This window comes from Agelaius phoeniceus, chromosome 2, assembly GCF_051311805.1.
Source record: "Agelaius phoeniceus isolate bAgePho1 chromosome 2, bAgePho1.hap1, whole genome shotgun sequence".
Taxonomy (NCBI): domain Eukaryota; kingdom Metazoa; phylum Chordata; class Aves; order Passeriformes; family Icteridae; genus Agelaius; species Agelaius phoeniceus.
The window spans coordinates 88911028-88937407 of NC_135266.1; the positions used below are offsets into that span (position 1 = coordinate 88911028).

General features: G+C 42.3%; 1 protein-coding gene across 2 annotated transcripts; it reads left to right on the forward strand.

The window, feature by feature from the left end:
• Window positions 1-842: 842 nt before the first annotated feature.
• On the forward strand, window positions 843-13817 carry PARP11 (poly(ADP-ribose) polymerase family member 11). Of its 2 annotated transcripts, none has more exons than XM_054654972.2 (8): window positions 843-973; window positions 4454-4582; window positions 4682-4802; window positions 6020-6095; window positions 7021-7093; window positions 7181-7311; window positions 11039-11190; window positions 11615-13817. In XM_054654972.2, the coding sequence occupies exons 2-8, from the start codon at window positions 4457-4459 to the stop codon at window positions 11926-11928; spliced, it is 993 nt and encodes a 330-aa protein (XP_054510947.1). In that variant the 5' UTR covers window positions 843-973; window positions 4454-4456; the 3' UTR covers window positions 11929-13817. The 2 variants fall into 2 exon arrangements, with proteins under 2 accessions (XP_054510947.1, XP_077030263.1); XM_077174148.1 differs by lacking the exon at window positions 843-973 and adding an exon at window positions 1095-1294.
• The last annotated feature ends 12563 nt before the right edge of the window (window positions 13818-26380 follow it).

Genomic DNA, 26380 nt, shown 5'->3' on the forward strand with positions numbered 1-26380 from the left:
AGCAGCCTCTTACTGCTGCCCTCTTTGCTCTGTGTGACCCACACCGTGCATGGTGTGATGGTCACATCTGCTGCCATGCCTGGCAGCAGCACGGCATCATGGCCCTGGTCCCACAAGGGACTGGCACCGGTACTGGTACTGGAACTAGGACTGGGACTGTTACTGTTACTGGTCCTGGCACTGGAACTGAAACTGTGACTGGCACTGATATTGGGACTGGAACTGGGCCTGGTACTTCTGCAGCTACAGGGAGAGGTACCAGACAGCTATTGGTACTAGAACTGGAACTGGGATTGATATCTGTGCTAGTACTGATAGTGAGACTGGAACTGGGATTGCTACTGGTACTGGTGCTTGGACTGGGACTGGAACTGAGCCTGGTTTTAGTACTGGAACAGGCACTTGGACTGGTTTTGGAATTGGGACTGATGCCAAAACTGGGACTGGGCCTGGTAAAGGTACTGGGACTGGCACTGAACTGGTATTGGTACTGGCACTGGGCCTGGTGTTTGTACTGGTACAGGTACTTGGACTGGTTTTGTAACTGGGACTGGTGTGCTGGAACAGGGACTGGTGCTGGTACTGGCATAGGCAGTGGTATTGATACTGGAACTCGGCCTGGTACTGGTGTTGGTACTGGACAGGAGTTTGGACTGTTTCTGGCACTGGGACTGGGGCTGGAAGCGGTGTTGGGGTCGGGACTGTGCCGGTGCTGACCCTGCGGCCCAGGGACCGGCCCTGGGCCTGGGCCCTCCCCGTCCCCTCCGCGCGTCACGACAGCGGCTCCACCCCCGCCTTCATTTGCCTGCCTGCCTGCACCCGACGGGCCAATTGGGCGTGGCCACCGCGGCGCTGACCCCGCCCTCCGCGGCCGCCGGTAACGGAAGCGCTGGGAGCGGAGCGGGCCCCGCGCGCCCGGCCCGCGCGGCGCGGGCGGCCTGCGGGAGCGCGCCCGGCGCGCGCGGCCGCTGCGGTGAGTGCGGGCGGGGCGGAACGGCCGCCGCCACCGCCCCTCCCCCCGCGCCGCGCCCTCCCCCCCGCGCCCCGCAGGCCGCCGCCCGCCCCGCCCCGCCCCGCCCCGCCCCGCCCCGCGCAGCGCGCTGCCAGCTTGGGCACGGGGGCGGGAGGCGGCGGCCGCCGCGTGTGGGGGAGCGGCCTGCGCGCCCGATGGAGGGGTAGTGGTTCCGTGCTAGGCTCGGTGGCCGGGCCGTGCCCTTGAGCGCCCATGGCTGCGGCTCTGGAGGGGGCGGTTACGGGTGGGATTGCGACGGCGGCCCCCGGCAGCACGGAGCGGGTGCGTGGGGGCGCAGGTGGGAAGGGCATTGTCACTCCAGCGTGTGTCCCGTACTGGTGCTAGTGCTGCTCCTTCTCCTGCCTCCCCTCCCGAGCCCTGCGGGCTCGCCTCAGGCAAGTCTGCTAATCAGGTGTCGTGTTCTCTAAGGAAGAGCCAGAGATTCCCTTAGCAGTACCCTGCCTGTGTTCCCAGCAGGATACTTGTACAAGTCGATGCATGTAGGGAGAAGAGCCTTTGACAATAAAGCACGGTGTGCCAGGTGAAGCAGGCAGCACAGGAATCCAGACACAGTAGTCCATTGGGATGCTCCTGTGTTTGTGGTCATCCGGCTGGTGAGACCCTGGCACAGGTTGCCCAGAGAAGCTGTGGATGCACCGTCCCTGGGAGTGTTCAGAGCCAGGTTGGATGGGATTTGGAGCAACCTGGTCCAGTGGAAGGTGTCCCTGCCCATGGCAGGGGAATTGAAACCAGATGGTCCTAAAGTTCTCTTCTAACCTAAAGCATTCTCTGAGTCTGCACACTATAAAGGATATATATATCAGTCGAACATGAAGTGCTTATGGAAAAAAGAGGAAGTGCATGGTCAGTAGTACTAAAGCCATTCAGCCACAGCACACAACAAGTGCTATTCCTGTTTAGGAGGATGTTTTTCCTTAGACATTTGTTTAATTTGGGCTGTTCTGGTAGCTCCTGGACCAATAGAAACAGTGCTAATGATGGGAGTTGAGACCCTTCTCAAAATGCTACCTAATGCTTGTAAGTGGTGTGCATTTGATTTTGAATTAATCAGAAATTCCTTTAAACATTTTGGATTTGTGTCACTTTTGAGTTCTCTTGTTTTTATGGCTTTTCATATTAATGCCTTCAGGTGTTTCCTCCACACTTCTAAAGTATCCTGGAATCTACCTGTTTACCCTAGGCTTTGTGATGAGGGTACAGATATGTGGGTTGAATGTAAGATTTTTGAAAGCCATGGGAATAACTATCTCCTTATTAAATGTTTTATTCTGGAGAGAATAATGAGATACCCCTGGAGGACTCTAAGTGTGTTGTCAGGCACAGATAATCATGCCTTCCCTGCTTGTAAAGGCATGTCCTCTTGTTCCAAAGGCATCATTGGTTTGACCATCAGAGTCAAGGCCCTGAACTAATGGTCTGGGAGGGAGCTGAGCTCACCACTTTAATGGGAGCATGAGGAAACAAATCATTACCAAGAAAAGCCTGAATTGCTTTCCTCATCTTTAAAGAAGTGCAGCCTACCTCTGCCTGTGCTCATTAGGATAGAATATAGTCAAATACTTATCCAATAGGAAGAACCAAATTGAAGGTGAAAGATTTTCACCAAAAGATGTTGGCCAGTTGTGCTTTTAACACCAAGGGAATGTAGGCTCTGTGGCTGTGTTGCTGTGTTGCTGTGGGTAACAGAAGAGATGCTGACAGATGCCCTCTGAAGCAGAGAATGGTTTTCTTATCTCTTTCAAAATACTTTTTCTGAGCAGCTGATGAACCTTTTGTGTAGTGCTGTTTGAACTTGAGGCAGCAATCCATACATGGAGCCTCGGGTAGGCTTTCACTGAAGTAGGTTTGCCCTCAGATTCTGCAATTTGGTGATGTTTTGGAGATCCACTTTTGATTCCCCTGATAAGAGGTTTCTCAGATTTTTTTTTTCCAAACAACTACAGAAATACAGCTAGCTTGGGAAAAATGGGGGATGAAGGGTGGTGCCAGAAGTGCCTCCTGCTCTGAACTGCTGCCCCAGTAGCACTGGCCAGAATGGGGATGCCTACTTTTAGTCTCTGGTATTTGTCTTCTTCAGGTCTCTTTTTTCTGGGTTGAAGTGACCAGGAAACAACTGAAGCATCCAGGATACTAACTGCACATTGTTTGACTTGTGCTGAAGGGTGTTGTTTCACTTCTTAGAAAAAAGTGAACATGAGGACATATTTGGGGAGAGTGCCAAAGTGTTTTGCTTAAACAGAGTGGATGAATTGCTGACCTTTTCTGGGTGTGGGGCAAGTTTTTTGTCTGAAAGATTCCCTGAAACTTACTTAGAATTTTTGCTTGGGGAGGTTGTTGCAGAAAGTTGACACATTAGGAAATACATGCAAATAGAGGTGAGCACTTTCAGAGTTTTCAGAATTTAATATTTTCAGAATTTATTTATTGACAAACAAAGAATGAGCTGAATTCTGGCAGGGACTGTTCTTCTAAATGTATTCTGGCATAGCTCTTGGTAGACTTAAACTTGTCTAGCTGCTTTTTGAACTTCCATAAATTTGCAGCATCCACACCAGACCATGAAAAGAAATTCCATAGGTTGCCATCTGGTTCATGAAGTTTTTCTTTTACTTACTTTGAACTTGACATGTGCAACCTTCGATAGGTGTCTCCTCCATCTGGCCGAAGAAAATGTGATTCTTTATTCCCTATTTGGTTTTGTCATGATTTTGTAGACCTCTGCTGTATCCTCTCCTCAGTTCTTTTTCTTCCATCCTTCAGAATCCCAGCTGTGGTAGTTATTGCTTGTGTGGGAGCTAGTCTGGCTTTTGGTGTGAACCTTTTCTATAAATACAAGTACAGAGTATCAGGAATTTTACTGTGTCATTTTTAAGTGAGTGCATTAGGGGGAAAATTCTTCTTCATGCAATGGGAAGGAATAATCTACTGTGGTCTTTCACAGTTCATTAATTGTATTCTTTGTCTTAGTCTTATTTTTTTTTTCTTACAACTGTTGATTTCCAGTCTGATTTGTTCACTGCTGGTGAGTACCTAGTAGGTGTTTCCATCAAGCTGTTGGATGTAACCCCAACATCTCTTTCTTGAGAAGTAGGAATGAAGAGCCTGTTGTATATTTCTGAGTGGCCTTGATCCTACAACCATCAATTCAGCACCTCTCTTTGATCACATAAAGCCTATAGCTCTTGCCTTTACTGTTACGCTTTACAGACAATTAAGAAAATTTTGAAAGTGTTTAGCTAAGTTAAAAGATAGTTCTGGATAAGTAGCAAATTGAGAATTTTTCTCTGGAAAAGAAAGAACAGACCAGTCCTCAGCCTGATAGGATTTTTTTTTTTTGTAGTTATTGCAAATGCATTTTATTTTGCTTTTTAAATAAATCTCTCTAGACTTTATTTGTGTGTATGTGTGTGAATGTTTCAGGCAATGCTTCAAGGACCATCAGAAGATGTGTTTGCAAAGATGGAAAGTTCAGTTGAAGACATGGATACCTCCGATACCCAGTGGGGCTGGTTTTATTTGGCAGAGTGTGGTAAATGGCATATGTTTCAGGTAAATACCTATGAAGTTATATTGGCTCTGATGGATCCCATACATCAAATTACCTATGGCTGAGTTTGTCTTAATGTGCTTTTTCTTTTTTTTTTGAAGACTGACTCAAACAGTCACTGCTCTATCAGCAGTGAAGATATAGAAAGGAGTTTCCGAACAGACCCCCATGGATCTCTGTCTTTTACCACTGCAAAATTTAACTACACACTGGACTTTTCAGGTATGTGTTTTGCCAAAGAGTAAATTTAAACAATAGAAGGTCTCAGATACACCAGCACATTTGTTCATTCAGCAGGTTATTGTCTTCATATCTGGTGTGAAAACATGATTAAGAATGTCCTTTTTACTGGAAATACATAGGAGTTTTTAGAAACAGCTGATCTGTTACATTTTTTGTGTAGTTTATTAATGAAGTTGCAAGTTTTGTTTAATAGCACTGCATTGGAATTCCTGCTGCTTGCTCCAGCTGCAAGTGGCATGTAGGATACATCTCTTGAACTGGGAAGGTTGAACCTTTTTTCTTTAATGTGCAACTGCCTGTAAGCTTGGAAAACCACTTCCATTCATTCTGTATAAGAAACATTGCTGTAAAGGAGGCTTCCTGCAAAATACTGGCATCAGAATGATTTAATAATTCAGCAGGTAGTTGAAGCCAATTCTGTTCTCAGAATAACAAGGAGATAGGCAAAAAGATTTACTGGTAGATTGTAAAGACCTTGCTTATGCTGTTCTTGTCAATTACAGAGTATTACAGGTTTCTAATGTATGTAACTAATTATAAAGGTAATCTGTTCTTTGTTCACAGGTGTGTTCTAGTAACTTTTTTTTAGTTTTTCTATTCATAGATGGTTTATTTTCTGATTAAATTAGAAAACAGCTATATGCTTAAATATAGGAAATTAGGGAAATAAATACATATTCCAATATATGTATTCAAATTTCAAATATAGAAAGTGGGGACTGGGTTAAACAGCAATATACTGGCAGTAAGGTGGTATCTGTGTTGAAATGTCTTTTTATTAAAAACTGTGTTTTGCATCCAGAATAAAAACACTACACTATAAGCAAATGTTAAAGAACAGTTTTTATGTTACTCTCTTTAGGCCATGATGTCTTACACTAAGAATAGTGTATTCTTTGTCATCCCTTTCAAGTCAGTGGAAGTTCTGCCTGTGATTTAGTGGGGCCGAATGTTAGATGGATATTTTAAAAATATATCTTTTGTGTGTGTAATATTTGGACATTTTCCCAACTCATGTAAATGACAATGCATTTAGATATATTTATTGAAAATGCTGATTTGGTACTTGTTGAAATAGGATTCCTGTCAAGAAGCTTAGGGTGTAGTAACATTCTTTTAAATAATGATACTTAAATGTTTCATATGCTGTAGATGAATTCCCAAAAATTTCTTCCTAATTCTTGTTTTATGCTCAGTGATGAAACAAATCAACCTAACTACCCTTAAACAACGTCCAATAAAGCGAGCTCCCTTTGCAATCAATTCATTCAGGTAAGGAAATAAGAGGAAGACTCCTTATTTTTCTTTTATTCCTGCTTCTTCTAAGTAAAATGAAACCAAAGTGTTTCATCTTTATTGTTTATATTTATTTGCTTTTGGAGTCACTTGCTCTGAATACCTGTTGAATGAGAATTGCTGCAGGGAAGCAGCACCAAAAAAATGAAATCCAGTGACTCCATAAATTATTTAGAAGTAGTATTGTAACAGCAAAAAAAGGGTGAGTTATATGTTGTGCCTATATTTTACTCATTTACGCTAAACTTACTTGGAGTTTAAGAAATTGTGTTGTAATAATTCTTTTACGAGTTTAATTGCTTTAGATTGTCAGTTTCTTGCCATTTGATCAGTCATTAGATGTAAAGCTGAGCTGATATAAAGCTGGAACTCAGTAAGCAATAAACTGAGCTATGCAGATGAAATTGAGTATGTGGGATATGTGGATTTTTTTCCCCAGATAATTTCTGAGAAAAAATTTAGTTCTGAATTGTAGTGTGGTTATACATTAAAAAAGAAATTTGTCATTTGTCATAAGAAATGTAGTAGCAATCTGTTTACACTGACTTTCAAGAAGACTGTTTTTGAAGTGCCAACTTTTCTTCAGTAGATATTTGCTAATTAGTGCATACAATGACGTGGCAATTTACTTTGTTCTTTGAATAACTGCATTCAGTACTCTTATTTCCATGTGGTGACATTTTTTACTTTCAGGAGATTTCTTCTTTTAGTCCCTGTTTTAAGGCTTAAGAGCTTCAATGTATGTAGTGCATGTACTTAAACCACTCTTTTTTAGTAGCTCTGTATAAACTTCATAGGGGTTTGCTTTTTTTGCACACTATGTTGTTTGGAGCAGGAGTTTGACAGGAAGAAAATGCCTCATGTCTTTGAAGTGATGTGCTTTTACCTTTTTTGTTTGAAGTTTCATCTGTGAAAATGAGGCTATCCCTATGCCTTCCCACTGGGAGAATGTAAATACTGAGGAGCCATACCAGGTAAGAGTTGGTATGCAACTTGGTCAAAAACGTGTGACAATGAAATAATGCATCGAATTGAAATCGCACTAACCTCTTTTTTTCCAGCTTATTCCATTGCAAAAGAAAACAAATGAATATAATGAAGTTTCTAGTCTCTTTGGAAAAACAATGGATAGCCACCGAATTAAAAGAATTAAGAGAATACAAAATCTAGACTTGTGGGAGTTTTTTTGCAGGTGAGATTATTTCTAAAACCAACAGTTTTAGGATTGTTAATGGAGAAAAGTTTTAAGTCATGCAGCAGAAATATGTTTAACTGTTTTTACTATTAATGAAATTTTTTGTTACATTTTAACTTTAAAAATTTTTCTTATTCGTGATTTCTCTTTATTCAAAATTTAATTTTCAAGACTGTGTAGCTTCTACAGGTTCAGAAATTGAATACTTGTAGAAATGCATTAGACAAAGCTGTAGCATAGATAATGTATTTAAGGTGTTCAGAATATCTGTGTAGATAGATGCCCATGATCTTTACAGTGAAGTAAGGAGACAAAAAATTAGCTTTTTGTAAAATGGTTCCTTGAGAGGTTTGTATTACTTTAATTTTTACTGAACAAAGCAAATTAATATTTCAGTCTTGTTAAATTTCTCAATTTTATGAAGCATAGGACAGAACTAAGTGTCTAATGAACACATATTCATGCAATTCTTTTTAATTTAATGTCCTAAAAAACCTACTTCTAAGTTTTTGGCTTTTCCTTCTGCATATTGTGCTGGCCTGGAAGAAGTAGGAAGTGCCCACTTCGGTATCCACTTATTTTTTGGTGTCAGTCTTAAACAATTGTACTGGACAAAAGTTATTTGTGCATCTTGTAGGAAGGAGTGCATATCAGGAGGTTTAATGTTTTACTCTAATAAAAAAATCTAGACTAAGTTAAAGAGTGAGGAAATAACTAAGCAGATGTATACTAAAATCTTGCATAAGTTACATGATTTTTTTAAAGATATGCCATTTATTGTTAATTTAAAGCTATATCAATATGTGTGAGGAAGTGAAATTCCTTATATATGTTAATGGTTAAGAGAGTAACCCAACTTTTAGTGAAGTTTCTTTTTTGTCTTGATGGAATAAGGAAGAGGGTCAGCAGAACTGCTGCCTTGGACTTCCAGAGGTCAAACTTTGGGTTGTTCAGGAGATTGTTTGACAGAGTCCCTTGTGAGTCAGTCTTGAAGGGCAGACAAGTCCAGGAAGGCTGGACACTCTTCAAGAGGGAAATCCTAAAGGCTCTGGAGCAGGCTGTCCCCATGTGCTGAAAGACAAGTAGTTGAGGAATAATATCATCTTGGCTGAACAGAGAACTTTGGCTGGAATTCAGGCAAAAAAGAGGGTTTATCACCTTGGGAAGAAGGGGCAGACAGCTCAGGAGCAGTAAAAGATGTTGAGATGTTTTGCAGGGAGAAAATTAGAAGGACCAAAGCCCAGTTAGAACCTAATTTGGCCACTGCTGTAGAAGACAATAATTTTTTTTAAACAAATCATCAACAAAAGGAGGGCTATAGAGAATCTCTGTCCTTTACTGGATATGGAGGAAACATACTGACAAAGGATGAGGAAAAGACTGAGGCAACAAAGGCATTAATATTAAGACCAGTTGTTATCTGGGCACCCAGACCCTGAGCTCGTAGACAGAAGTGGGGAGCAAAATGCAGCCCTCATAATCCAAGAGAAAATGGAACCTGCTACCCCACACAAGTCTTTGGGAATGGATGGACTCTACTGGAGGGTACCAAGGGAGCTGGGGGGGTGCTCACTGAGCCACTTTCAACCATTTGCCAGCAGTCCTGGCTCACTGGGGAGGTGCCAGTTGGCTGGGGTTGAGCAAGTGTGATGCCCATGTACAAGAAGAGCTGGAAGGTGGATCCAGCGAACTACAGACCTTTCAGGATGAGTGAGCTCAGTGCCAGGGAAGGTCAAGGAACAGCTCATCCTGAGTGACATCATACAGCATGTGCAGGGCAACCAGGGGTCAGGCCCAGCCAGGATGAGTTTAGGAAAGGCAGGTCCTGCTTGATGACCAACCTCACCTCCTTCTATGACAGGGTGACCCACTAAGTGGATGAGGGAAAGGCTGCAGTTATTTTTTACCTGGACTTCAGTAGCGCCTTCGACACTGTTTTCCCACAACATTCTCCTGGAGCATCTGGCTGCTCATGGCTCGGACAGGTGCACTGTTTGCTGGGTAAAAAGCTGTCTGGATAGGCAGGCCCAGGGAGAGGTGGTGAATGGAGCTACAGAATCCAGCTGGTCACCAGTGGGGTCCCCAGGGCCCAGTGTTGAGGCCAGTCCTGCATAATATCTTTATCTGGGATCAGGACAAGGGGATCAAGGACACCCTCAGTAAGTTTGCAAACGTTATCAAGCTGGGTGGGAGTGTGGATGTGCTGGAGGGCAGGAAGGCTCTCCAGAGGGATCTGGACAGGCTGGATCCATGGGCTGAGTCCAGTTGGGAGGTTCAGTACGGTAAAATGCGGGGTCCTGCCCTTGGGTCACAAGACAGTGCTGTAGGCTTGCACATACTGGTGAAGAAATTATTGCCTGGTAGTATATTACAAAGAAATAGGTATTCCAGCATTTCAAATTCACTTCTTTTGGTGTCCCAGGTAGGAAAGTTGAAAAGAGCATGATGCTTAGTCTAGCATCTCAGTTTGGAGTTGTCAAGGAGTACAACAAGTAAAAAAAGGTGTTGGTCAGTGTGATTGATGACCAGTTTTAGAAAAAGCTTATGTGCTTACATAGGTACAAGGAACATGTCTCTGGGTATTTAGTTTTGCTGTAGGTTTTACCTTTCATTCAGTGAATTGGCTGAACAAGAATTTTCACAGTGCTGGAACAAGTTAATTTTGTTGAACTAGATTATCTTGTCACTGCTTGTACAAGGTACTAAGATGATGCTTTTTAGAGCAGTTGGACCCCTTGATTTCTGTTCCAAATAGCCAAAGTGTCCTGTTGTGGCATTTCTGCATTCTGCCCAACTAGCTTGCCAGTGTGCCCAGCTTATTTTAAATTTTTATGATTGATCTTATTACTTATCTTATCTTATCTTATCTTATCTTATCTTATCTTATCTTATCACTTTTTTAAAAAAAAGTGATAAGATCAATTGATTTAATTGGTTGATCATTGCTTGAATGATTATTTGCATCACTGTAGGGGTCAGAACACATTTGCCTCTTACAATAGTTCCCATATTTAATAATGATTCTAAATTGACTTTATGAAAATAACTGGTCAGAGATAGTAAAAGACTATCACAGAACATCTTTTTATTGATTATTCACTTTTTCTATAAATCTATTCCATTCCCTTGTTTCAAAAGAAGTTACTCAAGGCTACATTTATATATTGTCAGAGATCAACAGCCAACAACAGAGGGCTCTGGTTGAAGAAATTTCAGATGTTCAGCATAACTAGCCCTTAGATCAGTTTTTGCTGGTTTGCCTAGTATTTCATAATCTACCAACTTTGTTATCCCTTCCACCATGACATTAAAGCAGGTGGAGGAAACAAAATGTGCAAAATTACCTTTCTTTTAAAGATGTATCTGCTGAAATGACCACACTGAAACTAATAACACATGAACAGTGTTGATAAAATTGGTGTAGAAAGACCTTTTTTAAAATCTTAGACTATGTGGGAAAATAGTCCTACAGCATTCAGAAACGTGTGATTTCTAAATACGTACCTTAAGAATTCCGACGTGTTTAAAACCTAGAGTCATCTAGGCACTTGTAAAGTGGAATGTGTTAGGTCTGTACCCTCAGCAGTGTTTTCACAGTAGTAATTTAGTGTGTTTGTACAACTCTTTATTTATTATGTGCTTATTGTGGACAACTGTTTATTCATTATGTATTTATTGTGTACAGCTATTTATTTATTATGTATTTATTGTGTGTTTTCTGTAGGAAAAAAGCTCAACTGAAGAAGAAAAGAGGTGTCCCAACAATTAATGAGCAGATGCTATTTCATGGCACTAGTAATGAATTTGTAGAAGCAATATGTATTCATAACTTTGACTGGAGAATAAATGGGATGCATGCTGCTGTGTATGGAAAAGGTAAGTATTGCTGTCACATACAACAGTGAAAGTGTTAACAGCTCAACATTAAGTCTTCCCTGTAGTGTGTACTTTGTGATGCATGCCTTGTGTTTACCCAAGAGCTGTTTAATACAGATCTGCTTTTATGGCAAGTGTAATTAAGAATGCAGTAAGGAATGTAATTGTCACAGTGGCTGGTAGGGCCAGGGAGCATGGGGAAGGGATGCCCAGCAAAGCAGTGTTGATCACAAGACAATCTCCCTAATGAAATGTTCACAATAAAAATATTTGGTCATATTGTTACAACAATTAACAACAAAAAAAGGATTCCTAATGAACATAAAAGAACTGTCATTTTTCATCATGTTGATAGCTATGCTCTGGTAGTCAAACTGTCATGGTAAGAATGTAATCAAATTTTCTTTGTTTTTTTATTTGAAAGGGACCTATTTTGCAAGAGATGCATCATATTCCAGCCATTTCTGCAAAGAGAGCATGAAGCATGGAGATACTTTCCAGATTCATGGTGTGAACCTGCAGCCTCATCTGCACAGACCAGATAAAGTCATGTTTCTTGCTCGTGTATTAACTGGTGACTATATCGGTGGCGATTCAAAATACATGAGGCCTCCTTCAAAAGATGGAAGCTTTGTGAACTTGTATGACAGCTGTGTGGATAATACCTGGAACCCAAAGATCTTTGTCATCTTCGATGCCAACCAAATCTACCCTGAGTACTTAATAGAATTCTGTTAAGTTTGAACTGAGTATTGTTTGTGGCTTTTTTAATACTTTTGTTCCTTTTGTAAAGACAACAACATAGAAATGATGCATGAAAGAGAGGTGAAAGAAAAGCTGGCATACATTTATGGAGGAGGGAAGCTATTAAATATTTAAGAGAGACTGGTGAACTGTTTTTAAAAATCTGTAAACTTTATTAATGCATTTTTCAAATGTAGAGACTATTACAAATCTGAAGTTGCATAGTGAGCCTTAAATACATTGAGCATTGGTAAGTTTTCAAAGGCAAGATTTATGTTTTGATTTTCTAAAGTATATTAAAAGTGGTTAGAAATATGCCTCTAATATAGTATGCATATAATGAAATTAATCTTTTATAAAGATTGCCTATAAAACAAAGTAAGAAAAACAACAGCAAAACCCCAGGGGACATGGCTACTTGTGTGTGTATGCGTGTGTATGTGTCCGTGTTCTGTAGTACATGTTACTTTGTTTGGAGGTCTCTTAGTTTTGATTCTAAACCTAAAAAAAGAAAAAGAATCTACAGCTCCTTCATCAGTTTCCTCCAGATAAAGTTCAACAAAGCTGTAAGGTTTGACTTTATGTACATTTTACTGTAAGCTTCGATTATATACTGGGAAAATAACAAAGCCAAGGCAGTAGGATTTGACAGTTTGTTTTGATGGAAATGAGGCCCATAAACTTGTGGTTGTTAGTTGTTTGGTATGTAACTGTTGGGCTCACTGATGGGATATCATATGCCTTTCTCAGTTCTTATCCTATGGAATTTTTGCCATCTTGTTGCAGTATTCATGAGCTGCTGTGATTGTGTCTGGTCAGAGTTTAAGATACACTCTGTGCTCATATACTTGGTGTTACTGAAGACAACATTTAGATTAACTTAACTGTAAACAATACAGTTAAACTAATAAGGGACATTTCAAAAGACGCCATCCTTTAGCTTTTAAACACTACAATAGAAAGCTTTCAGTAACATTTGTGTAGACCAGGTTTTCATAACTGGTATGGTTGTAAAGTTGAAGAGTATTTTTCACATGTAGAAAGAGCAAAAGAGACAATATTTGGGTAAAGAGCAAACCTGAGTACCTAAACACATGAAGAGGCTGAGGAAGAGGCTGAGGAAGAGGCTGTTACAATGAAATGCACTGTTGTGTGAACGATCTGCTATGGAATTGTGTCCCTAGTGTGCTTTGTTAAAGGACCTAAGTAGCACTAATGGACAAAGTCAAAGTTGAAACCTTTCCAAGATTTTTCTTTGGCTATGGCCAGTAACAAGTCCCTGTAGAATTGGTATATAATTGTGGCAGATATAGAATGATCTCTGTTGGTTTGTTATAGAATTGTTAATGGATTTTTTGGATCAAAGGCTGTGTTTAAAATGCATTGCATTTAAAGGCACTGCAGCTGCTGGCATGACCAGGTCTGCTCAAAGTCATACTGAACTGGTGGAACTGGAAGCATGAGATGACAACATATCTGGCATCCTAACTGAAGACACAAATATCTCTTCCTTCTCCTGTGTGCTGTTACTGTTGTCTCTCAGTGGGTCTTGCACAAGTTGTTTATCTGTTTCTGTTAGTAATTTCATGGCAATTTTCCTGTCCCTAAACCATTTAGGGCTAAAATGCATTTTCCTTTGTTTTAGGAAGTATGATTTCTGATCCCAGCTGGGAACTCTAGGTTCTACTCTTGTAGGTGTGATTTGTGTTTGATTCACTACTACACTAGCTCTGCAAAAGGCACTTTGTTCCCTACACTGTATAAAATAATAGCAAATCACGCAGGGAATTTGTGTATTACTGAGTCCTTTTTATTATTACACAGTATTCGACAGAGCATACATTTTGTGAAACTAACAAATACATGTGCTGTTGTTCCTTTGATTTGGTGTTTTATTTCTTCTGAAACAGAGGTTTTTAGTTAAGAAAACTGAAGTTTCTTTTTTAGCGCCTCATGGACACAAAGTACCACAATCTTTACTGATCTCTGGGACTTTTCTGATTTTTTGTGTGGTGGTGTCTTGTTTGCTGCTTAATTTGAATTGAATGGCACAATCTTAATCTTACTGCACAATTGAAGTTTTACCTCTTCTTTCAATGTTCAATATGTTCTGCTTTTTGTGTTGATGAATTTTGTTATTGAAGATGTCTGTAAAATAACTGTCCTTTCTCTGGCAAGGGGAGAGTGATTATTATTGCAAGCAAAGTCCAGAACTGTACAAGTAGCCAATACAGGAAATAGTCGGACTTAATAAAAGGAACAGTGAGAAAGAAAGGGAGGAAAATAATTTCTTGGCCTTTGGAGTGTTAAAGAAAAGAGAAGGATCTTGGTGTGGTTCTGGGGAAGAAAACCTGATACTTTCTGTTACTGTTTCAGGTAGTGAAACTTTGTTCTCCATTTTGTTTTTACACCTGTGCAAGACAGCATGCTACTCTTTTATGTGTCTTGATCTGAGGTAGAGCTTTCTTACTAAATTACTCTTGTGACAGTGTGTTTTTACATGAGCACAGCACTTCAGGATGACATAGAAAAATAAGATCAGCTCATACTGGCCTCCTGGACCAGCTTATTTTTTTACAATTGGTGTGTACTCAGTTATTGCTGAATGGATCTCATTTCATCCAGAGCAGTTTGGAAGAGTGTCTGTCTGCATTCCAGTTCATTTACAGTTTGCACAAACTCTTGCTTTTGTTAGAATCCAAAGGGAGAAATAAAGGATACAGCTCTGTTTTTTACTACATGTCTCAGTACACTCTCATCCAAGCTAGATGTGAGATACATGATATGATGGCTGGAATTGGTGACTTAAATTCAGGCCTGCATTGGATGCCAGTTCAGCTGGCAGCTTGAGGACAATTCTCACCCTTTTAAAACATTTATCAGCACAGAATAGCATAGCAGGAAGGCTCAAGTGAGTCTGTGAAGTTTACATAGTGGAAATTACTTTCAGGAAGATGAGCACATGTCAGTCTTAAAATTCCTGTGACCTAAATGTCCATCAATGTTGTAACTATTTTTGGCACTGTCCAAAACAGCAGACTTGCAAAACAGCACAGGCCTACTCCAGTATAGCCATCTACTCTTCACAAGTCACAAAAAATACTATGGGGGCTGACAGATGCAATACTTTGTCCCATTTTAAAGCCAGCTGGCTTCTCTTATGCCCCTCTCTGTCAAGGCCATTTGTTCTCTTTGACTCTGCCTTCCCCTGTTCATCCCCCACCCCATGGGTGTGTACAGCTCCATTGATTCCTGCACCTCTTGCAGTCTGATCCCCCAGTACCATTTCCAAAGTCCAGGATGAAATAACCTTTTGCACACTCTTACATGCTCTTATCAGGTAATATGACAGACCAGGTTTGGTTTTCATCACTGCCTCCCTTATCATGCCAGCCAGGTTTATCCCCATACATTCCTGTGTCCGAAAAGGTAGTAGAGGAGTAGTCACTCCTTCCACATACTCATACTCAGATAATTGTGCCACATAAAACATCCAGCAATTTGAGTGCTATGCTTGTCCTCGCTTGGGGATTTAGATGGAGATGTCACATTTCCTTCCTATGGTAATGAATGGACAAGAGACAGCCAAGGTGTACAACACCAAGACTGGAAATTTGCATGTTCAAGTGGATTTTTTAACTGGAAAGTGCTCACTTGAATGTACAGAAATAGGAGAGTATTTGGTGTATATTGCAATAAGGAAAAAAAAAATTCCAGTGTAGTAGAGAGTATAGGGAAAGGACCTGTTCAGACAGTAATCAGTTCCATGGAATACCATACCATAAAATGAGTTTCTCTTCCTCGTGTGCTTTGAGCTGTTAAGAGTTTGATACTGCTGTCATGTTAAGGATTGCAAACCAGCTGGTTCTGGCTGTTTGCACACTTATTTGCAGACATTTGAAGATTAATTTACTGCTACTACTTTTAGAGTCTTTTGTAAAAGAGATTATGACTCCACTGCTAGAAACAAGTCTGAAACTATGTTCTTCTCAGCTATTGCCTTTATTGAATAGAAATGTTATTCATTTCTATATTTGTATTTTGTCTATTGCCTTTGAACATCTTTGAGGTGTTTCTGTTTCAGTATTTTCCTTTCTAGAAAAACATTTTTGCAATTAGAGAGGGATGAAAGAAGAATAAGAAAGGATAATGTATCAGCATTTGGAAACTGCTGGGTTCATATCCGGAGATGGTGCCAATCAGGAAGGCAGGTAGTGGAAATGACATAATGTTTCCAAGCCAATATCAGTGACATCCATTTCCTGTTTGCCTTCTAACCAATAAATGCCAAATTTAATTTAAAGGGAATGAAATAATAGTGACACCAAAAGCAACAACCTCAAATGTTTCCTATCTTTACTCAGCTTCTTCACCAATGCATTTTTCTTCCCTTGAACTCCTAAAGCAATGTAATATATAAACCAATACAGGCAGTGAGCATCTGACTTGTGTCCAGGTTTCAGGAACAACATAAGGCCTTGGCCTGCTTGCCTCCCTTTTCCTGTTCCCACGCTTTGCTTGCATTCATGTTGCCATAAAGTGAAACAGATGAAGTATCTGGAGCATTGTTAAAAGCTAATTTGGAGTGGGAATATGCTAATGCACTGTATTGCATTAAGTGATGTGTTTGGTTGCAGACCTGGAGGTGGCCAAGAAGCTCGTACATGTAGTTTTTTTTTCCAATCGATATCTACCTTTAAGCTGGTGAAAGTTGTCCAAGAAAGTAATCCCAGCTGAGAACAGTTGGTGCAAATAAGACTTTCAAAGGATGACTGGATATTGGATACACTGTGTTGGTTGTTGTCTATGTATTAACTAGGGAGATTACATTAAAAAGATTTATTTCTATAAAGCGATTGGCTGACACAAATACTATCATCACATATTTTAACACAGCTGCTGAAAATACTGTAGCCTGACAAAGCTCTATCAGCTAATTACTGGATGTTTATAAGAGTGACTTAAATAGCTCCTCCAGGCTGATATTTTTAAATTGTTTTGAATTTTATTTTTAGTATAAGAAATATGACCCAAAACAATGGGATAAGACAAGGACAAGAGATGGAAAAGTTGTGGTTGGGGCAGGGAGAAAAATGGTTACATAAGTGAAAGGCTGCTTCAGTGTGCATGTACACTGGGGCTGAGGAGTGATGCAAGGAGGGGAGAGAACATAAGAATATTACTGCTTTAAATCTGTCCTTCAAAATTTTTAAATTCAGATCATCAATGCTGATGATCTTCCTGGATATTTAGCAATGTTTATATATTCCCAGTGGGATGGAGTATTGGATGGAGAGTCAGGGGACTCTCCTGTAGTCAAATTTTCATGTCTTTTGACACGTTGTGATGAGAGCAGACTTAGAGAAGTGGTGCACAGATGATACAGAGCTGTCAGAAGTGAGAGGTGTAGCTACAGCACCTCATCTGAGCACTGTTGCGAGGAGCATGGGGAGCAAAGTGTTGCTGTCTGCTGTAAACATAACTGGTTGGCTTCTGGCTCCTTCCACCATGCTTCCTGAAATATCCCCACTCCAGTGACATTGCACACATCTTGTCTTTGCACCTCCTCCATGGCAAGGGTGTGGTATCAAATTTACTGTATTTAATCAATCACTGTAGTGTGACAAAAGGAGCAAAAATGTTATGGTTTGCATGAGCAAATTGGAGAAAACTGCTATTGCTCTAAATTGTCTGCTCCATGAAGTAATTGACATCTCGAAAGAAACTGTCTTATGTTGTGCATTACATTAGGTGTTGCAATAGATCTCAATTTTTTTTGGCCTTTAGCTGCTGTGGTGGTAAATATGACTGATTTTCAAATTTCAGAATATAAACCTATGCTTTCTCTTTGTAAAAAACAGGTTTCTATCAAGCATGCTTGTAAAGGTGGTGAGTTTCTGAAAGTTTTTCTTTAATGCACAAAATCCCTCACTCAACAGAATTTCATGGCCTATCTATGAGAATTGCATTCAATAAGACAACGTAATTCTCTTTATAGTAACTATTCTTTTAAACTGAAAATCCCTGAGTGGAAGGTATGTATCTAACAGAGCCCTGAGCTGTCAGTGCACTTTAGGGCTGGAATCTATGTAATGCTTCATCACAGATGGACAGCTTGTGGCCAAAAATACAGTTTACCACCTCAGCATGAACGTGGGGGGAATTGGTAAGGCGGTATATAATTAATGCTGGATTTGATCCAGGATACCTTTCCCTTAGGAGAGGAGATCAAGATTTTTAGTGACAGTCTTTTAAAGACTAGTTTATGGTTCAGCAAACTGTGGAATATTGAGTAAAATTAGAACTGTATCATGGCACAGACTGAGAGAGAAGTCCTTCCACTGTACTGCTGGCTCCACATCCTCACAGGGAAACACTCTAAAATGGTGTTTTTCTTTAAAAATTAAATGCTAATTATTTTCAGTTTGAGAAATAAGAAGAGCATGGCTGTAAAATGTGATGGGAAAAAAAAAATCAACTTGAAGAACTGGTTTTAATGTTCCCCTGGGAATGTTGTGGTTTTTAATATTTCAGAAATGGGTTTGCTTAGCCCTGAGGGAAAGGGATTGGAAGAGCATGATAGACGTGAACATGCACGAAGACTGTACGTTCAGTATTTAGGGGGAAGAAATAGGTCACTGTGTATTAGAGAGCTCGTTTGGTTTCCTTTAAAGCCACAAGAGACAGCAACTGCTGAGCTGCAGTTAGGAAGCTGCTCTGTATTCTGAGGGATGGGGCAAATAAGCAATGTAGATGTCCTTGTTTTACGCAAATACACCTGTCAATTCATGCCTTCTTGTGGAGCTGATGGTGCCTTACAGGGAAAAGTGCCCGTTTATGCAACAGCTCTAGTTATTCATGTGCCAATGCTGAGCTGCACATGGCTTAAGGAAAATATTTTTGATGTGTGTTATATGAAAGGAAATACTTTTCTTGTTATTTTTTGATAGTTTATTATACATTATGCCTGAGAATGTTCCTTCCCAACACCCAGAAAGCCAAGCAAAAGTATCAAGCTGCCTTCACGGATGAACAAAGAGCTCCTGACTGAACTCAGACATCCAAAGGAAGCACACAAGTGGTGGCAGCATGGAAAGGTGGTCCAGGGGGAAACCAGCAATGCTCTCCTGAGCTTGCATGGACAGGGTGAGGAAAGCCAAAGCAGCCAGGAGAGACAACAACAACAATGCTGAATTATTCAACAAGGAATTGAGGGATATCTCTAGTTCATCTGCCCTTGTCCTTGTGGAAGATTTTAACTTCCCAGGCATCAACTGGTTAGTATCATACAGCAGAAACAAACAGGTGCAGGAAACTGCTGAAGCACATGGAGGATAACTCCTTTGTGCAGGGACTAAGGGAACCACTTAGGACAGGTGCCCTTTCCAGCTTTATTTGTTTGTAAACACAGAGGGTTCAGGGGTGAAGTGGTGACTGGTGGCTGTCTTGATCACAGTGACCACCAAGTAGTTGTGTTTCAAATAATTGGTGTTTGGAGAAAAAAATACCAGGAAATCTTTGTTCCTGGATATGGGAAGAGCAGATTTTGGGCTGCTGAAGGAGCTAGCTAGTAGGGACCTCCAGGGATCTGCTTCAGGTATTTGGGTCCATGAATGCTAGTCACTTTCTAAGAGCCATCTCTTAAGAGCACAGTAGCAGGCAATTCCAAAGGAAGGGAAGTCAAGCAAGGAGTGCAAAGGGCTGCCTTGGCTGAACAGGGATCTTATAGAGGTTAGGCAAAAAGAAACTGTACAGACACTGAAAGCAAAAACAGGCAACACAGGAGGACTAGAGAGATTCTGTTTGGCACTGCAGGAGAAAATTCATGCAGTCAAAGCTCAACTAGACTTCAAGCTGGCCAGCACTTTGAAGGAAAAAAAGGCTTTTCAAAATATATTAACAGCAAACAGAGAATCAGAGAGAACACTGGTCTGTTGATTGATGGGGTCAGTCACCTCACAAACAGGGATACAGACAATGCAGAGGTATTTAATGCCTTTTTTGCCTCTGTCTTTAACACCAATGCGGGGTCCTGGGATCCCAGGAGACCTGTGTTGGAAGACCAGGACTCAGGCGATGATGAACTCCCAGCTGACCCTGAACTTGAACAAGAGTAGCTGTTCAAGCTGGATGCACATAAATCTGTGGAGCCTGACAGGATTGATCCCAGGATACTGATGGGGCTGGACAAAGTTATCACAGGACATCTCTGCATTATTTTTCTTCAGTGGTCTTGGGTCAATTGGAAGCTGGCAATGTTTCAAGAAGGGTAAGAAGGTAATGATAGACCTGCCAGTCTTACTTTTCAGTGCCTGGTAAAATTACAGAGAAGGTTTTTTTGAGAGACAATCCAGTCATTGATTATATGAGCACAAGTTCACAAGGGGAAAGTCCGGCTAACCAATTTAATTTCCTTTCATTATAAGGTCATACATCTAATTGACCAAGGGAAGCCAGTAAACGTGGAGTTTTGGAATTCTACCAAGCTTTTGATACTACTCTCCATCAACTGCCCAGCACAAAGGTAGACAAATCCAAAATATGTTGGGTAAATGGGGTTACATCAGGCTGACAGCCAGTCACCACCGTCATTCCCAAGGGCTCAGTTTTACAGCCAGTGCTCTTCCATGTTTTCATAAATGATCTGGACACAGGAATCAAATATACAATAAGTCTGTCAATGATACTAAATTAGGAAGAGCTGTGGACTTCTTTGGGGGTTAAGAGGTCCTGCAGAGAGATATGGAGAACTGAGCCATCACCAGCTGTATGAAATTTAACTAGACCAAGTGCTAGATTCTCCTTGTAGGACACAGTAATCCTGGTTATTCATACAAATTGAAGGATGAGAGACTGGAGAACAGCAGTGTGGACAGGGACCGGGGGGACTCTGGCAAGTGGAACATGAGTCAGCAGTGCCCTGGCAGCCAGCAGGGCCAAGCGTGTCCTGGGGTGCATCAGGCACAGCATTGCCAGATGGGCAAGGGAGGGAATGTCCTGCTGTGCTCTGGGGCAGCCTCACCTCGAGTGCTGGGGGCTATTTTGGGTGTCACAATAAATAAAGGATATAAAGCTACTGGAGTGTGTCCAGAGGAGGGTGACAAAAGTGGTGACAGGTGTCAAAGGCAAGACTTAGGAGGAAGTGGCTGAGGTTGCCTTGGTCTGTTTAGCTTAGAGAAGAGAAGGCTGGGGGGTGACCTCATCACAGTCCACAGCTTCCTGAAGGCAAGCAGTGGAGGGGAGGGGCTGATCTCCCCCAGTGACCAGCAACAGGACACAAGGAAATGCAGTGAAGCTGCACCAGGTAGGTTCAGATTAAACATCAGGCAAAGGTTCTTCACTGAGAAAGTGGTTGACCACTGGAACAGGCTCCCCAAGGAAACTGGTGATTGTACTAATCCTGTCAGAGTTCCAGGAGCACCTGGATGATGCTCTTAGTTGTATAGTTTAGCTTTAGTTAGTGCTGCGGGGAGCAGGGATTTGGAGTTACTGATCATTATGTGTCCCTTCCAACTTGAGGTAGTCTGGGATTCTAAGTCTGTGGAACCTGATGGGATGCATCCCTGAGGGAGAGAGCTGGCCAGTGTGATGGCAAGTTCCCTTGGAGTGGAGGAGTGTCTCTGGCAGGATTGAGGCAGATGATCTTTCCCTTCCACTGAGCACTCAACCACATCTAGGGTGTTGGAGGCAGTCCTGCATTTCCCAGTATGAGACATGGATGTACTGGAGTGAATCCAGAAAACTGTTCCTAAAATGATTAAAGGATTGAAATATTTGAGAAGATACTGAGAGACTGTTTAGCCTCAAGGAAAGAAGGCTTGGGAGGGAGTTTTACCAATGTATATAAATACTTGGTTGGAGGGTATAAAGAAGACAAAGCCAGTCTGTTCTGCAAAATGGAAGGACAAGAGGCAGTGGACACAAATTAAAATACAGGAAATCCACCTAAATATAAAAACCCCAATATTTTTACTGTGTGCAATGCCAAGCATTAGAAGAGATTGCCTATGGATATTGTGGAGTTTCCGTCTTTGGAAATATTAAAATTCCAGTTGGACAAGGCCCTGGACAACCTGCCTCTGCTGTAAGCAACAGGTTGGTTGGAATGGATGACAGCCAGATTAATTCTGTAATTAAACCTTGATTTTTAGAAAAGTCTTGCATTTTTTTTTTTTGGTGCAGTCCAATCAAACTCATACTGCACTGCAGGTGATGAGAGCATGAAATCTAACGTGTGTCCCCTTTACTGTGTCAAGCAAGATTACTCTAGAGCTGATCAAGCTGGAATACCTCCAATTTTCTACCTGTCACTTAGTACAACTTCCATTTTGCTGTAAATTTCTGGTAAAGTTTACTGTAAATCTGCAAATTTCTTGCAGCATGTTTATGACTCCAGTTCTGTAACTTTTCCTCTGATCCTTGAGCATAAAGAAGGAAAACACGATTTTGAATGTTAGTATGAAATTCCCTCAGGGTGGTGCAATTTCATAGGCAATTAAAAGCTGCATTAGAGTGGAAAGACAAAATAGGCCTGCTACTGACAGCCTAAATGCAGAAGAAAATGACCCCTTGTATCCCAGCAGTATGATGGCTTTGCAGACTGAAATAAACACACATCACCCTGAATAAACTGTGAAATACAGCCTGTTTTATTTAAAGGGTGGTGGTTTTATTTTTATATTGCACTTGGCATTTCCTGATTTAAGAGCTGCAAGCTGTCTTCTGCCTACCACATGTTTCTGTTTGCAGTTCTGGCATTTGTATAACCCAGTGGTAGAAACTGTCATCCACTTTCTAACTCACTGTACATTAAACATAGCAGTCAGAAGGATCCTAGCTCCAGACAATATGTTTTGCACACCAGAATTTTTCAAAATCTCCTGCTTTTAGTCCTTGAAGAAAATCAAGTGAGTTTATGTCTAGATTTCATAGAGGACAATTTTAGACCCATATAAAAGGGTTTAATTCTTTCAAGTATTCCATTTAGCACTGTAATTTGTGTTGAAGTGCAATCTGTGTTAAGATGTAGATTCATGGCTGTGCACATTTATTCTTGGGCTATTTTTTCTCTTTGCAGTTAGCGTCACAGTCTCTGACATCACAGTACATGAGTTTACTGCTTTTCAATCCACTTATTTCAGGAGAGAGATATGCTAATGGATTTGATTCTGGCTGTTCATGAAGAACAAATTGTGGCTGCTCAAGACCATCAGGGTCTTTGTCTCTACCAGCTAGGGAATGGAATGCAAATGAAGGTATATGAAACTGCTGAAAGAAATCACAGCAGTACACAAGTGCAACATAATCCGTAACTTTTTGCTATGAGAGAGAATAAAATCAGAGAGCAATAGACCATTTCTAGCTGGCTTTCTAAGGCTATACTCCAAAGTATTCACAGATATATATAAGAATAGCATTAGCTGTCCAGACAAGACCTAGAAAATTTCATTGACCAGCTCTTCTACTATTGCTTAGTAGGCCCCACAATTTTCTTACAGAAACTAAAAAGTCTAAACTGCCTCATACTGAATGGTAAGGAAGAAAATGGAATGACTGGTTGCAACAAGATACCTAAGCAGTCTTCAATTTTAAGATATATTCCCTGGAGTCTTAATCCACAAAAGTTACCACTAAGTTTGCAAATGCTATTTCAGTGAGCTTTTCTCCCCATGCATGTCACAAATTCCTGCTGTTCTGAAACTTTCTATATGCTGTCTTCAGTTTCTTCACAAGCTTTTGAATTATGTCTTGTACTTTGTGGCTGATAGTGTGCCTTCATTTCTCTGAAAGAGGCTTGTAAGATTGTCCACATCTTTAAAAGAAAGGCAATTCTGTTTTTTATCCACTGTTTTACTCTCTTAGCAAAAGGTTAAATAGAAAAGATAGGCTGAGTCAAATCAGCATGTGCAGAGTATTACAATATTTAGCAGGCTGATGATTTCATGATAAGTACCTGTGTGCCTGTTTTCACCCACAGTACATACAAGGCAGCTGCTGTGGTAAGCAAATTTCGATTACTTACCTTTTTCACAGAGCATGGATGTGAGCAGTAACTGTCAAGTAGCACTTTACTGCATGGTAAATCCACAGTCAGGCTTGCCTTGCTCGAGCCTACAGTCAATCATTGTAATGAGTGAACTAATACCTCCCTTTGCAGAACCCATCCTCGTTAAAAGCACATCATCAACTCAATGTTCAATAACTGTATTAAATGATTACTTGTAGTGCTTTGTAAGTAGTTTTATCAGGCTTATGGATGTGTCTGTATTTGGCAGACTACCTGCTGGTCTTCCTCGCATGCCCCCTTGTAGCTGCAAGATTTGCAGTTTACCAGAGCTCTGGGATTGTAGCTTACTTTAGGGAGATAAGCCTGAAGGGTTTCAGGCTGTTCAGGAACGATGGATTGGAAAGGCAATTAGGAGGGCTTTAACAGTGTGAAAAGGAGTGCCTTGGGTGCGTGAAGCCACTTTACCTTGGGATGGTTGTTGAACCCGAGGACAGTGTGGATAGGGACATCAGAACAGACCGGTGCAGTTGATGTCACAGATGTGTTTGCAACCAAACCATCTGATCAAGAAGAGGGAGGTGAAGCCTTCTTTGGACACTGTGCCCTAGAAGCTCTTCTGCACTTGGGAGACCTTACAGCGATGGGAATTATGTCAAAGTTTTTTCTCTTCTTTTGGGACTACTTGGAAAATCTGATTCCAGAAGTGGGTGTTTTTCAAAATTTACTTTGGACTAAGTGAAATCTTTGAATCAAATGTGAACCAATTCTGTCTCTCGCTGCCACCTTCTGCAAATGGAACTTGAAGAGTTTGAGATGACAAGGTGGGAAGATCCTAGCAGGTCCATTTGGACTGGTCACTGCCTTAGGACCTTGCTGTGGATGAACGTTCCGGTGCCCTTCCAAACCCTCCTGCCCTGACCCGCTTAGGTTTCCCGTACCCTTAGCCTGGAAAACCATCACGCACGCAGTCCTGGCTGCAAGAGAGACCAGGGAAGGCTCATCCCCCTCGCCTTCCCCTGGCTCTCTGATCTCGCCGAGGGCGAGTCGCTCCCGCCCGAGGTGAGGTGAGACCGGGCGGGGCAACCGGGCTCCGGCTGCAGGTAGGGAGGGAGGCAGGGAGAGCGGCCAGGCCGGCCGGCCCGCCCCTGGGGCACAGCCCGCCTCGCCCGATTATGTCACCCGTGCTCAAAACAAAGTTAGCAAAGTGGTTTCAGCCTTTCCGCGGTCTCGCTTCCAGCCCGGGGAGCCCCGGCCAGGCCAGCCCGCGGGGCCGGCGCCTGCGGCAGGTGAGTGGGGGCGGCCTGGCGGCCCGGAGGAGCCGGGGCAGGCACGGCCGCTTCGAGCCCGGCCGGACCGCTCTCCCGGCGGGGAGGCACCCGCGGCCGCCGCTCCGCCGCGCCCTGCAGAGAGCCCCGGTGTCCCCAGCGAGCCCCGCTGTGTCGCAAGCCGCGCTTCCTGCGCTGTCCGCGGGCACGGGGCCCGGCGGGGCCGCACTTGGCACCAAACGCGCTCCGGCCCCGAGGGGAGCGGCGGCCCGGCAGGGTGGCGGGGCGGGGGGCTGCCCTGGGCCCTCCCTCCGCTCGGTGCCAGGCAGGAGGGCGGCAGGAAGGCGGCTGGAAGCGACCGCCAGCAGCCCCTGGTGCAGCCCCCGCAGCGCCGGCTGCGGCGCGAACGCCCGCACGGCGATGGAGCCGAGTGCCCCGGGGGCTGGGGCTGGCGTGGGGAGCGACAGCTCCGTGCGGGGCTGCCTCTACCGCGACTCTGCCACACCCGGAATGCTGCCCAAAGGGGGTGCCCGAAAGGACCGGCGGCGGGCAGGGGTTGTGCTGGCACTCCCGCCGTGCCTCGTGTGGCTTCGTGCCGACGCCGTCAGAGAGAAATCCCTGGATGGCCTGGCCGCCTGAGGAGCTGCCCCGCTGGTTCTCGCTTCCCTGCAGATAGAGGAGATGATTGAGTTTGTGGCTGGTGGCTGCCCTCAGGCCCACCAAGTGCTTGGTGAAGAAGAAAGCAGTGCTGTTCATGGTGGTTGTAGAAATGGTTCCTGTGTACCCCTGCAATAGTTTGGTGTCACTCTTACTCTGCTGTAGCACTTAGGTGATCTCTGATTTAATTTTCTGTCTTTCTTGACACTGAAGGTTTATGATGGCTGTAAATGACAGTTATGAAAGAAACGTGCTGCTAGCAGGATAATAGATTTCTTAATGTACACCAGTAGAACAGATTATTACTGCATGTAGTGAAATGTGGGTAGTGTCACAATTGGGAGAATGGTAAAATCCCTCTAGAACACGTTGGCTAATTTAATGTGGTCTTCTGTTTTCTTAGTTGCATTTTTGTGGTTTTCAACAGTAGTTTTCAGCTTAGTTTCACTTTTCTTTTTAGAATAATAAATTGTTCTGATGCATGGGCAAAAATGTATTGGTTTTCTGTGGGTTGTTC

Bases quoted from the DNA above. Each gene is read 5' to 3' on its own strand.
- PARP11 (XM_077174148.1), top strand. From the start codon at position 1,226: ATGGCTGCGGCTCTGGAGGGGGCGGTTACGGGTGGGATTGCGACGGCG. The intron at 4,803-6,019 runs GTATGTGTTTTG...TTTTATGCTCAG, and splicing joins CTACACACTGGACTTTTCAG to TGATGAAACAAATCAACCTA. The intron at 11,191-11,614 runs GTAAGTATTGCT...TTTATTTGAAAG, and splicing joins TGCTGCTGTGTATGGAAAAG to GGACCTATTTTGCAAGAGAT.